General features: G+C 54.3%; 1 protein-coding gene across 1 annotated transcript; it reads left to right on the top strand.

Moving 5' to 3' along the window:
- The first annotated feature begins 11731 nt into the window (after positions 1-11731).
- On the top strand, positions 11732-14077 carry FOXD3 (forkhead box D3). Its single transcript, XM_075760593.1, has one exon. The coding sequence runs from the start codon at positions 12341-12343 to the stop codon at positions 13568-13570; it is 1230 nt and encodes a 409-aa protein (XP_075616708.1). The 5' UTR covers positions 11732-12340; the 3' UTR covers positions 13571-14077.
- The last annotated feature ends 258 nt before the right edge of the window (positions 14078-14335 follow it).

The following is a 14335-nucleotide window of genomic DNA, read 5'->3' as shown; positions in this document are numbered from 1 at the left end:
TTGCTAATCTTAAGTAAAAATACTTTGTAATAAGGCATCTTTAACACAAGCTTCCATGAAAATAACATTTCCAAACCTGCTAAACTGGGAAACTGCTTGATTTCGCAAATACCCCCGAGAGAGCAGGGCAGGACAGTGCTGTCCCTTCCCAGCCTCCAAATCTCCCTGCCCGCTCCACCAAGTAGTGAAGGGGCTGGAAGTTTTTGGAGCCCTGCTGTCGGAGTACAATGTTGCCTAAGCAAGCATTAAGAGATTATGGTAATAATAGGTATGCTTACTCCAAATAAAAGGTTTCATTAATCAAGCCATATTGAGATAAACCTGTCAGTGGACAGAGGAAACTAGAAATCAAATGCTGTGAAAGTTCTGACAGATTGTTAAATAGAAACCCTTTAAAACTGAATTTAATTTACTGTGATATTACAGATATTTATGCATCAATAGGCAAGTGCAGATTGAGTTCGGAGGTCAGCTCTGGTGCTTGAAAAATAAACGCGCAGAATGAAACAAAAGGTGACAGTTACCTTTGTCAGAAATTACGGTTTATTAAACTAAATACGAAGCTCTCACCTGATTCATGTTAAACAGAAAGGCACCAGGCTGGGGCATAATTTACTGCAGTAGATCGGTTAACGAGTAATTACAGAAAATACTCCCTCTTTTTTTAAAGTTGTGTCTATAAACTTTACCAGAAGAAACCAGGAACACATATTGCACCATAGAAGCAGACGGAAAGGTAGCAAGGGGCAGTGAGCACAGAGACCTTTCAGCAGGATTGTTCACTAATTATGCCGTTAAAGCGCTGCTCTCCCGTCGGGCAGCGGGTATTTGACTCCTATACCTAGCGCTTCTTTATTTAATTTCTCCTCTTGAATTTTTTTCAACCTCTCCATTTTCAGAACTTCGCCCGATTTGCAGCTTCTTCAGAATCCAGATGTTCCTCTTCTTCCTCCTCCTTAGCCTCATGAGTTCAGGCTAGTCATGTGGGAGAAAAGTAAATTTAAGGAGAGATTTCTGTCCGGGTAATTCTGCCAGCAAGTTGCACCGAGTCGTTTGCAAAGGGAAGTGCCATTCACCTGGGCAAGGACTCCCCTCAGCCCCTTTCACATCGTTCCGTGAAGGAATAAGACCCCTGAGACCAGTCACTGAAGTGTCATGGGCAGATAGAAACTAAAACATCGCTCCTGTTGCAAGGGATTATCTAGATGGGCATAAATCTTTTTGCCATTGACAGGATGGATCCATATCTAACATTTATGGTGGACTTAAACATAATGATTACATTGCACAGCGTGTTTTTCTTTCAGATGGATGGCTGCAATTTGAAGGGAAAATTTGGACCTAACTTTGTTCCAGCTAAGCTAACAAGAAGGCTCCTACGGACTTTACCAAGCACAGAAAGAAGTCCTTGAATACACGCAGTCCTAAGTGAAAGTAAGTATGTCGGTGCTATATGATATGAACATATTTATCTGCCAAACTTATATGAGATCATATCTAAATACATGGCTCCAAAATATATAAGTATATTACATTTCACACACGTAAGAAACATGTAAACCATGCAGGACATGTTAGCTAAAGCTATGCTAGACATATGTCCTTCCCGGAACGACAGCCCAAAAAGTCCTTACCAACTCGAGGACCCTCTACTCATGCAAGTAATTACTGTAACAGAAACAACCACAGGAGCTTTCTGATCAAATGTCCTTTTTTGTCCACATAAAGGATGCAGGACTGCGCCATTATTTAATAGTTAATAGAAGCCAAACTGGCAGGATACTGTGACAAAATCTTAGCCATGTGCCTCCTCCGGTCATCATTTCTCCGTGAGCAGCACGCGTTAACACAAACCAGCCCTGCAAGATCCTTCCAGCCGCCACTGAAGTTCCTCAGGAGCTGCATTTGCTGCGGCTTCAATACAGGAATGACCATTGCTCCAGGTTGAGGTTCACTAAGAAATGAAAATAAAATGGTAAAATCTGTCGGGAGGAGGGAAGGAAGGAAGGAAGGAAGGAAGGAAGGAAGGAAGGAAGGAAGGAAGGAAGGAAGGACTATCATATACATGAAGATGAAAATTTACCTTACAAATTTTAACAAGACTTATCTTGTTAAGTACAGTTAGCATATATTTAAGTCCCATTGATTTACATGGTTTAAATGCTATGCTGAGTAATTCTGGAAATGCGGGCTATAGGGCTGAAAGAATAGTCAGGAAGTTCATCCCTTTGCTTGGAGGAAGACCCTGACAGATCTAATAGAGCCGGACCTGTATCTGCTGGCTGTAGGGGTAGATGGAAGTCAGTTATACTCCAGAAACAAGCCAAATGCATGAGAGAAACCACCTCCTCACCTGTCGACCCTGCGCAAGCTTTACCCCATCCTGAAACAGCACCAGGATCTGACCTGATGTCCTCTGAGTCCTAACCCCATCCCAAAAAAAAGGTGCGAGTGTTTAAATTTACATTCCCAGGCTACAGATACGCGTACACAGAGCTGGGTCTCAACGGGCGTAAGGACCCAGTGACCGTACTCACCTTCAAAAAACTGCAGCCGTTTCCTATTTCTGGGCAGCTCAGCGAAAGGCTGGCGAGTGCAAAGCCTGCGCTCAGGCAGCAGGCAGTAACCTCCCGACCCAGAGCCACGACGGACTAAGAGCTTACTGGAACCGAATCCAGAAAGTCCTTTTTCATCGCTGCAGCGCAGTTACCTGCGCTCTGGGGGCCCGATGCTCTTAGGGTGAAAGGTAGCACGTCCTCATGCCCTGCAAAATGATCTCTTCTGGATTTTGGGGAGGAAAGCCATCTTCCCGCTTATTTGGAGCGGGGCAGAGAGTAAAAGCGCGGAATAAGGAGGACTTGGCAGAGCCTGCAGAAGGGTGAGGGTGCAATCCCATGAGGACAGACCTGAGTGTTGGGCACTAACCGGGGTTGCTCCCTGCGAACCCCAGTATCTCCCCTTGCAGCACTGGGGAACAATTACGCTTTCCCGTAGTTAAATGAGTTGCACTAGCTAAATTCATTCATTTCTCTTCAGTGTTTTGAGATCACTGGCTTGAAAGCTTTATGTCAGCACAAATGTCTTCTTATTATGAATGAACGTTAACTCTGCATTGGTGCTAAGAGGTGTAACAAGCAGTAATGAGGTAAAATTAATAAATGGCTCATGTAGACCAACTACAAGGAGAAGTGTCTCATAGGCAGTGGAATGTTTTCCCTAGGGAAGTAGGGGAAAAAAGCGCACAAATTGGAAAGTTTTAAATAAACCCAAGGAAACAGAAGGAGCCCTCTTACACCTGTGCTGTGTGAGTCCTCAAAGTAAATGATCTACAAGTATCACGCAGAGCCATTTTCACCACTAAAACTTACAAGCAGCAGTAAAAAAACTGCGTAAAGAGGAGCCACGATGGCTGTGAGTTTCCAGCGGAGACAAAAGCCACCCGAGTGGCACCCAAGGGCTGGCACAGGGGATGACTCCCCACATTAGCTGCTCAGTCGAAGGGGGAGCAGCCCCTGCGCACCCCCGTGACCCCTCCAAGCCCAGAGCTGTGAAACCTTCCTACCCTCTCGCACCAGCAGCCACAGCTGCGCTAAACCCCGCAGCAGCCCCGAGCCAGGAAGGAGCCCAGCCCTGGGCAGGATTAGATCTTTTATCCGCTGCCACATAGACCACGCTCGTTCGTAGCAGAGAACTGCGACAGCCCTCCACGTTTTATTTATTTAGATGAGTTTACAAAGCAATTAAGACATTTTGGCAAATGCTGAGGTGCAGATTTCCTCCCTTATGATAGATCATTCCTGGCTTTTTTTCCCCTCTCCTTCTGGACAGATAAATGTTTCATGGTCCCACAGACATATTTTCTCTCTGCCCAGTTGCATAGAATCCATTTAAACGTGCCTGTTGAATTCCTCTATCATGTAATATTTTAACAAGGGCCCCTAAATAAGCTTTATTTACAGACTGTAAATACTGCCTGATGAGCTCAGTACACTGTTTCATCACCTCCTTAGCTGAAATTCCTCTTGGAAACCGTTTTTTCCCTGGGCAAAAGCTGGAAATCTGACAACAACAAAAAAATAATGTTGATGTGGTTTAAGGAATAAACACCGATTCTTCACATCCTCCCCTTTCAATTGGAAATACCACCTTTTAATGATTTTTGTCAAAATTAAAACCCTCTCTGGTTTTATCCATCCTGACCTAGACATGAGCTAAGTTGCCAACGTGTGCTCTCATCACACAAGTGTTGGAAATGCTCATCCGGGTTCTGCGCCGCCTGTGATCCCTGAGAGAAGCTTCTGAAATCGGTGGAGTTTTACAGTACGCCTTGGAAGGCATTAAAAGACTTTCATAACATGTTTAATAAAGATTCCTTTAATAAGGTGAAGGATCTAAATTGAATTCACGGAAGTTCCCTAATGGTCGAAGTGACAAAGAAGCTTTGTGGGGAACGGTAGGAAGCAGCTCTGCTGGAAATGGTCAGTGTTACCTCAAAAAAATAAGAAAAAACAGTATTTTGGCCCAAAAAATGGATTTTGAAGCAAAAAAAAAAAGCAGACTTTTTTCTTTCTGACGCTACCAGTTCTAGTTCCAAGAAGTTTGTGGAGGGCACCCACTTTTCATAGAAAAATTGTGATAACTCAATTCTGTATTTAGAAGGTGGAGGAGGAAAATGTTGGACCGGCGCAGACCTGTGGCAAGTCAGGACGGCCCTTTAGTGACTCCCCTTGCTCTGCCACTAAGCCAGGACTTGCAGAGGTTTAGCGATGCATATTTTCTTTACAGGAGAAAAAAAAAAAAAGGCAAAGAGTCCCCTAAAATCCGTTACAGCACTCTCCAGATAAGGAGCTACCTGGTTTAGCAGGTGAAGAGGTGCTTGGGGAGTTTTTGATAGAGAGATTATGGACCTGATTACATTAATACCTAGCATGGGTTTTAACCTGCATTTTGGGTAAAATTCACTGTTCTGCAGAAGGCCCATAAAAGGCCTGTGCACCACTTACGCCCCACCAAGGCACCATTTGGATGGTGTACGTGGAGCTTCGGTGATGCATAGGCCCTGTGCCGGCCGCCTGCGTCAGGAGGGGTTTCATCCGTTATCTATCAATAATATTCAATGTGTTGGGGAAAAATATTAGCAGAGTAATTTTATTAACAACAGCGATAATTCACCGCTTGTCTTACCGTGCTTAATAAAGGGAATCGAGGGTGTTCTACACGAGCCGGAGGAACGGCTTACAAAACTATCCTGGAAAAAAAACAAACAAACGAAGCTCTGGGAAGCATGAGAGCACGTGGAGGGGGAGCTGGCTCCCGCCGACGTCGTGGTTGTGCTGATTAATAAAAATAAATCCTGAATCAGCTCATGGTGTTCCTTGGGCACACTCACGATGTGCAAAGTCTCACAGGAGCATCTCTGAGTTAAGTACACGTTAGCTTCACGCTGGGAAGAGGAGCGGGCCAGCCCGCGGAGGGCTCCCAGCAATGCTGCTTTCAGCAAAAGGATTTCCTCACATCCCTGGAAATCCTCTTAGCTTCTTCTCAGCCATTTGCATCTCACTGGCAAGGGGAACAACTGAGAAAAAAAACTGCTGCGCCGTCCTTACACCTTCCCCTTACCTGCAAAGTCAGTGTGAAAACACACACGGGCAGCGGTTTGCAATGACCTTCCACCGCTGCCTCTCTGCGGACGCCCAGTTTGAGTTGTGCTCCTTCTTTTTGAGGCACGTCCCCATGTTTGCTACCAAACTGGCGCCGTTTGCATCATCCCTTTGGGCCACACATAGACGAAGGGAAAAATACCATGTCACGTTGATTTACTCCCCTTCCTCAGACAAATAAAAGCATCTCCACGTAAAATGTATCCTCCCGCCTGAGCCCATGGAGCCTCCCCTTTCCCTCCACGCATGGAGAAATCCCCGGGTTTCGAAGGAGCAACGATGGCCCGAGCACCGAGCACATCCCTTCACTGACCAGCCATTCCCCGGAGCCGGGGGGGTGATGTTGCACCCCGGCATCGCTGCTGCACGCGGAGCCTGGCCAGAGGCTGCCACGTGCCTCCCCCCGCACCACCCCAGGAGCTGGGCCAGGGTCACCCCTTCCCACCCATCCCTTCCCTGGATAAAGTCAAATAAAGCAAATTTAAAGGATTTTTTGAGTCTGCTTTTTTTTTTAACTCCTGTATTTATCATGCCTCACAGTACAGGAGCCTCCTCCAGGGACAGGGATTTGACAGGGTGTTTAGAGGATGAGTTTTAGCCATTTTGTCGGAGATGGACGGGGACGTGAGCAGGGCCCTTCCAGGGACTGCCACTGTGGCCCCCCCGGGCTGTGCGGGACTGCAGAGCAGGCGCCGGGTGCTTGCAGGCACAAATTGGGGACACGTACTGTTTGTTTAGAGTGGGGACTTGCAAAATGAAAATCTGAAGAATAAACAAATTTTGATTGAACAACTGCCAACTGGGTTTGGTGGGTTTTTTTAATCAGATCTCAGCTAACTTTGCAGCCGTCTTGCACAAAAGCCAGCAGAGTTCCTCTCCTCACACAGCCCAATTTGCCCAATAATAATTCTGTATTTTAGCTTATTTGATTAATTTTGCTCTCTCCCTGCTTTGTAAAGCACCCAAATCTCTAAGCTCTACTGGGTTCCACTCTTCCTAGGATTTTGGGTTTATTCTCTGAGTCCCAAGAGGTTGCTTTACGGGGACGCCTGAGCGCTGCTGCCTGCCTTTGCCAGGTCCCCGGGGTGTTCCTGCCTGTGTCCAGTGCAGGGGTGTCCCCCTCCACCAGCATCCACCCAGTGCACAGTTCAGCTCCCCGGGGGGGGACAGGAAGGCAGAGAGGAGGCCAATGACCAACGCAAACGCGCACCTAAAGGAAACCCAACATCGAATGCGTGTTTTTGCATAAACGTCGTCTTTGACTGGTGTTTAGATCCCATCAGCAACAGTGAGGAGGGAGCAGAGAGAGGGGCGGTGTGAAACCCGCGTTCACCCGTGGGGGCGGTGGGAGAATGGACGCGGTACGGGGCTGCGCCGCTCCTCTGGCCCCGCTGGCAGGGGAGCATCTGCATGCAGATATATACATCCATATACAAACCACATCCCTCCGTGCGTGTATACGGAGGTGTGGGGGGGTGTGTGTGTGTGTGTGAGCGGTCCGTGACTCCGCCCGCCCGCGGTCCCCCGTGGCGTGGCCGGGCCGGGCGGGGAGCGGGGCCGGGACCGCGGAGCAGGTCCCGGGGAGGTTTGGGGTTGTCTCCCCAGGGGAAAAGGCTGCAGAAACGTGGAAAATCCGCGCCTGGGTGAAACCCAACCGGCCGCCGACACCCGCACAAGGCTCAGAGGGAAACGCAGCGCCTAAAGCGCGCAAACAGCGCGGAGTGCCGCGGCCCGGCCCGCTCTGCTCCTGCGCGGTCCCCCGCCGGGAAGCGCGCAGGTTCCGCGGGGCGCGGCCGGCTGCTCGCCTCTGTAGCGGCCCCGGGGAGGTGAGGGGGGGGGGTGGGTCCCGAAGTTGTCTTGTCCTGCGCGGCCGCGCAACTCTCACGGGGGAAAGTCCCGCGGCCGCGGAGCGCCGGCCTCCCCCAGCTTGGATTTCCCTAAAGGCGAACTGGGGCTAAATAATGAATCGATCTAAAATTAACCGGAGGAATGGAAATGCTCTAAAAATAAGCCAGCAGCTGCCGTGGTCGCAGCCCCCCTGCTCCCGTGGGGAAGGGGGAGCGGGGCCGGCCGGAGGAGGGGGCTCGCCACGCCGCGGGCAGAGCAGGGCGGGCTCCGCGGGGCTGCGCGGAGCGGCCAAGCCGCGGGAGACGGAGCAGGCCGGGGTGCAGCGCCGGGAGGGCAGCCCTGATTTACGAGGGCTGCGCGGCGGCTGGCGGAGCGTTTGCCGCGCTCCTCCGCGGGCGCGGGGGCGGGGAGCGGGGCTACTCGCGGGGCGGGGGCTGCTCCGCACCTCGGCGCGGACGGAGCCCCCCAAAACTTCATCCCCTGCCCCGCTGCCGGGTGTTCCCAAACCGGCATTTTATTTTTTTTTTAATTTATATTTTTTAAATTTTTTTTTTTTTTTTTTTTTTTTTTTTTTTTTTTTTTTTGCTCGGAAGCGCCGAAAGCGTTTCGGGAGCCGGCGGGTCGCCTCCCCGGCATCACCAGCCTGGCGGGGGAGCGGGGATCGGCGCGCCGGGGGCTGCGGAGCGTGTGCGGGAGCCACCGCCGAGCTCCTGCGGGGCAGCGCTGGGCAGGGAGCCGGCCCCGGCCCGCTGCGAGCCCCCACCGCGCACACACACACTCACACTCACACGCTCACACACACCTCCTCCTCTTTTCTCCTTTTTTTGATCCATGCAGCGATCCTATATTCTCCCGGCTTGTCTCTTTTATTCTTTTGTACTGAGGCGTGTTGTCCTGGCCAGCAGTGTGAACGGGGGCTTTGTAAAACGGGACAGATAAAAATGAGCAACATCATATTGTTTGACAGAATGATCCAAAATGATAAAGTGCCTTCTCCGGAGGGGGTGAAAATGGTGAATTCCTAAAAAACAAGAGCGTCGCTTCTCTCCTCTGCCTCCCTGCGCTGCTCGCAGTAGCCTAAAGGGATCCGCCGCCTGCACCAGCCCGGATCACCTCCAGCCACTCTTTTCAATGGGAAGTCCTCTTTTAAAAAGCCTTCATTTATTTATTTTTAAATAAATAAAGAAGCGGGGGGGGGGGGGAGCGGCTTCGGCTCGGGACCCCCCGTTCTCCTCGCGGCGAATGAAAAGCCCAATTTTCGAGAGAAAGGCTCGTTTTGATTAAATCTGACATGCTGCTGATAACTCCATGCTAATGTGAAATAATTAACATAATAGCCATAATTAAAAGCACGCTAACAATGCCATAAATTTATCACACAATTTTACTAGCTTTCTGCCCCTAACTGCTCTCTCATCGTTAATTAAACGTGTTGCCTTTTACAGAATGGATGTTTATACATTTCCAATACAAATAAATCCGAAACCGTTTTGGAAACATGACCAATTTCGTTTCACACTGAGGTCTGTCGGTTTTACAGGCGATTTATTACAATTTAAAAACAAAAAAAAAAAAGTGCAAATAGAGGCCTTAAAAAAAAAAAAAAAAAAAGCAGATATATTTAAAAATCTATTTTTTTTAGCGAAAAGCCCGGTCGGGGAGGGGGGTCCAGGCCCCGGGGCCGGCGGTGTGCCCGGCCCGCCCCGACCGCCCCGCAGCTCCGGCCCCGCCGCTCGCCCCGCTCCGGCCAGGGCCGGGGGATGTTTGGGGGGGGGGGGGGGGGTCCCTTGGATGTGTTTATTTTACAGGGCTTTCTCACCCGCAGCCCCTCTCCTGCCAGCCCCTTTACCCCCGGCACGTTTATAACGAACCACAATGCTGGTTTAATCCAGGTCAGGTCAACGATTTATATAACTCATTAGTGAAAGTAATAGGTTTAAGGAGATGAAAGGGGACACCTTTGGTTTCTCCTTCCTTTAAAACGATTACAGAAGCAGAAATTGCCCCAGCCCTGCCTTTCCTCCTCAATCCCCCCCACCCCCGAGGCTCAGCCTCTGGATTTATTTTTAACTCGCTTCGCAGACAGGATCTTGCTTTGCCATATTAGAATCAAATTGAGTTGTAATTAATTTCTCCCTCTCTATCATAACTTATTCCATCCTCCCTTTCCCCGGTGCTTGCCGTGTCTCTATTTGACTCCGTATCGATCCGGACGATACAGTTTGTTTTTCTCCTGTTGCTAAATCTATCTGTCTATATGGGCGCCCACTTTCTATTTCTGGCGGTGTCATTATTGTGGGTTTCCACCTCCGCATAGGCTGCTTTAATTATTTTACTGCTTTGCAGGGCGCAGCCCCTACTCCTGCTCACGTTCAGCCCTTGAACTTCGGTGGGTTCGGGGAGTCCCGGGATATTTCGGGGAAAGTTTCCTGATTTCTAGAGAAGCTTTCCTCCCTCCCCACTCCGCCCGGGTGGCTGCTAAATACTTTCCATGGGGGGGGACGGGGGGGGGACGGGGGGGTGAGCTCCTAAATACTTTCCTAAACTTGGGCACCTGAAGCCCTGGGAGCCGCAGCAGCGCCCCCGACCCGCGGAGGGGTGCGGAGTGGCGCGGAGCGGTGCGGAGCGGGGCCGCCCCGCCGGGCCGGGCCGCTCAGCCGGCAGCCGTGATTGAACACGGGATTAGCACAATAGAGCCCTAATCGAGGGGAAACGTTTCTTTTCACGCTAAGCACCGTAATTAATGGCATGAATCAATTAATTTGACTTTTATTGTGTCGAAGAAAAGAGCAACAAATGAAAGAGGGGGCTGCGGAGTTGGTCTTTTTTTCCTCCCTTTTCCCTGGGAGAGCCTTTGAGATGCAACGGGGTGGCAGCCCGCGTGTGCGTGTGTGAGTGTGCATGTAGGTACGTGAGTGTGAGTATATGCGTGAGCCGGTGCGGAGGCCGGGGTCACGGTCCGCGGGGCGCGGACATCCGCTGGGAAACGCGTAAAAACGGAGCGGGGCGGGGGGAGGAGGAACAACCCCGCGGGGTGCCGGGCCCGTCTCGCCCGAAGGCTCCGCGGTCGGAGCGGCCCGTCGGGGCCGGGCAGAGGGGCTCGGGGAGGCCGGGGCACCGACATTTCTGAGGCTCCAAAGGACTTTAGGGGAGGGGGGGGGGAAGCTATTTGCTTTTCCTAAACCAGAACGTCTCGTGGGAAATCGTTCGCTTCTGGGACATTTCCCTAATTTAATTGTATTTACCGAAATCCGACAACACGTACAACAAGAAGGCGGTAGGAATTAAAAAGCAAAGTCCCGTGAGCCACCCACGGCCGAGGTCCCGGGTGGGGGGGGTGCCTTCTCCTGGGAGCAACGGGGCAGGGGTGGGCGGCCGGACCCCCTCCCGCCCCGCCGGGCGCCTCTCCCCGGGCCGGGGCTTACCTGGGGCCGCGTCAATACGGTCCTCACATTCACACACACTCCCTCATTTCCTACTTTTTCATATGCTAACGCCCGCAATGATTAAGTCGTTAACACCTCTGGAAAAAAAAAAAAAAAAAAAAAAAGAAAAAGAAAAAAGAGGGGGAAAAAAAAAAAAGAGCCGGCTAAAAGCTTCTTTATTTATAGTTTCCCTTTGTTATTTTACGTCTTTTTTATTTCTCCCTGCAACTAACCTAATAGATTAATCAATAGCCATTCTCTGATCTTCCGTTCCCAGCTGGTGCTGCTGTTGGAAAAAAAAAAAAGAAAAGAAAAGAAAAAAAACAAGAAAAAAAAGAAAACCGCGGAAAAGTGATTTCAGAGCCCATACTTGGTGGGTTTAAGCGCTATTACGGCCGCGCATCCGCTGAGCCCGCGCTCGGCCGGGGCGGCCGCTGCCGAGCGCACCACGGCGGCCTCCGGGCCCGCCGCACCGAGAGCGGCGGCGGCGGCGGCGGCGAGGAGCCCCGGCGCGGCAACTTTTCCGCGCTGGGCCGCGGGGGGGCGGCTGCCGGGGCCGGCGGGTCCCGGTCCCCGCGGGTCTCAGCGGGCTGCGGGCGGCGGGGTCCCGGCGGGGTCCCGGTGGGGCGGGCGGCCCGACGGGGCGGGCGGGCCGAGCGGAGCCGCCGCCGCTCTTTGTTGACAGTCCATGAAACAACTCGAGTTTTGCATGACTTCACAGCGGGGCGCCTGACGTCACGCGGTCACGTGGCGCCGCCTCCGAGTATATCTTTAACGGGAAAGTAATCTATCAGGCAGTCCGGACCGCCGCGCTTCCAAAGTGGCGAGCGAGGCCCCGCGACGCCCCGGCCTCCTGCCCCCGCCCCGCCCGGCCGCCGGGAGCTCCGTCCCCTCCCTCCGCCAAGGGGGGGAAAAAAAAACCAACCCAGGAAAGAGAAGGAAAGAGGAGGAAAAAAAAAAAAAAAAAAAAAAAAAAAGAAAGCAAGCCGAGGGCGGCGGAGCGGTGCGCGGCGGGGCCGCGACCGCGGAGCAGAGCGGTGGAGCGGCGGGTGCCCGCGGAGCCGCGGCGGCGGCCCCATGCCCGGCGCCCGCGGGCGTCCATCGCGGCGGGCGGGAGCCAGCGTCGCCGCCTGATCCCCGATGCCCGGCGGCGGGAGCGGGGCGCGCATCCGGAGGTGACCGGGCGGCCAGGGCAGCCCCGCGCCGCGGGACGCCGCGGACGGGAGAGGAGCGGGAGCGGCCGCCCCATGCCCCGCGGGGACGGCGCCGCGGGGGGCAGCCGGGCCGCTCGGGTCTAGCCCCAGGGGCCGGTCGGAGGAGCGGCGGGAGGGGGGCGCGGGGGGAGCCCGCCGCGCCGCCGGGTGCGGGCGGGAGGCCCCGCCGCCGCGCCCCGTCCGCCGAGCGGGGATGACCCTGTCGGGCGGCGGCAGCGCCAGCGACATGTCCGGCCCTACCGTCCCGGCGGCCGAGGATGTGGATATCGACGTGGTGGGCGAGGGCGACGACGGGCTGGGCAAGGACAGCGACGGCGAGGCCGGCAGCCCCGCCGCCCTGCCGCGCCTGCCGCTGGACGAGGCGGCGGAGCTGGCGCTGCCCGCGGAGGCGGGCGCGGGCGCGGAGAGCGGCAGCAGCGGCAGCGGCAGCCCGGCCGAGGTGGCCCCCGGTGGCGGCGCGGCCGAGGGCGGCAAGGGGGGCGGCGAGGAGGGGGCGAGCGGCGGCGGCGGCGGCGGCGGCGGCGGGGCGGCGGCGGGGCAGAGCAAGCCCAAGAGCAGCCTGGTGAAGCCGCCCTACTCGTACATCGCCCTGATCACCATGGCCATCCTGCAGAGCCCGCAGAAGAAGCTGACGCTCAGCGGCATCTGCGAGTTCATCAGCAACCGCTTCCCCTACTACCGGGAGAAGTTCCCCGCCTGGCAGAACAGCATCCGCCACAACCTCTCCCTCAACGACTGCTTCGTCAAGATCCCCCGGGAGCCCGGCAACCCGGGCAAGGGCAACTACTGGACGCTGGACCCGCAGTCCGAGGACATGTTCGACAACGGCAGCTTCCTCCGCCGCAGGAAGCGCTTCAAGCGGCACCAGCAGGAGCACCTGCGGGACCAGACGGCGCTGATGATGCAGGGCTTCGGCGCCTACGGCCTCGCCGGCCCCTACGGCCGCCCCTACGGGCTGCACCCCGGCGCCTACACGCACCCCGCGGCCGCCGCCGCCGCGCTGCAGTACCCCTACATCCCCCCCGTGGGGCCCATGCTGCCGCCGGCCGTGCCGCTCCTGCCGTCCAGCGAGCTCAGCCGCAAAGCCTTCAACTCCCAGCTCAGCCCCAGCCTCCAGCTGCAGCTCAACAGCCTGGGGGCCGCCGGCTCCATCGTCAAGTCGGAGCCCAGCAGCCGCCCCTCCTTCAGCATCGAGAACATCATCGGCGTCCCGGCCGCCAGCTCGGCCGCCAGCGCCCAGACTTTCCTGCGGCCGCCCGTCACCGTGCAGTCGGCCCTGATGGCCCACCAGCCGCTGGCGCTGGCCAGGACCACCGCCGCCATCGCCCCCATCCTCAGCGTGCCTACCAACATCATCGCGGGGCAGTTCCTGCAGCCCGCAGCCCCCGCCGCCGCCGTGCAGGCCAAATGGCCGGCGCAGTAGCCCCGGGCGGTAGCCCCGGGCTGTGAGTTCCTGCAGCCCCGTCGCCGCCGGCCGCCCCCTCGGGGGCTCCGCGGCCGCCCCGCCCGGGCTCCGAGCAGCGGGGTATCGGCCGCCCGGCCACCGCCGCTTGTACATATTTGTATCAAAAATCACTGACGTTGCTTTCGGGGTTTTTATTTTTCTAAAGAGGCGAAATGACGGTCGCGATTAGGAGCCGCGAACTTTCACTTTTTTTGAAGGTTCCGGCGCTCCGAGCGGTTTTATCTGAAATAAACGAACAAACGAGAAAAAACAAAAAATGTATAAAAAAAATTAAGCGGGGGAAATTTTAAATATGGAACGAACGAACGACAAAAAAAGAATTTTGGAGGAAAAAAAAAAAACAAAGGAGGAAAACGCTGTCATTCTATTATAGAAGTCTGTTTATATATGAATGAATATATGTATTCTAAATGTTATCCCTTCGTGTTGTACACAACTTTGTAAATAAATTTTTAAAACGCTCTGCCCGTGTTTGTGTGAGAGGCGTATCTTTGCGCACCCACCCGAAGGACGAGCTGCGGGGACCGCGGAGGCTGGAAAATCCAACGGGCGAGCGGAGCTCCCTCGGTGCCGGAGCTCCATCCCTCTTCTTTTCCGCGGAGATTTGGGTTTCGTGGGTCTCGGTGCGATGCCGGACGGGTTTTCCACGGCCCCGCGGGTACCTTCCGCCGCTTCGGGATGCGCCGGCCGCTGCCGCGCAACGACAGCCACCGGCCCCGCTCG

This window comes from Balearica regulorum, chromosome 8 (assembly GCF_011004875.1).
Source record: "Balearica regulorum gibbericeps isolate bBalReg1 chromosome 8, bBalReg1.pri, whole genome shotgun sequence".
NCBI classification, from domain to species: Eukaryota; Metazoa; Chordata; class Aves; order Gruiformes; family Gruidae; genus Balearica; species Balearica regulorum.
Note: the sequence above shows the minus strand (reverse complement) of the source record. Positions and strands in the feature narration are given on the sequence as shown.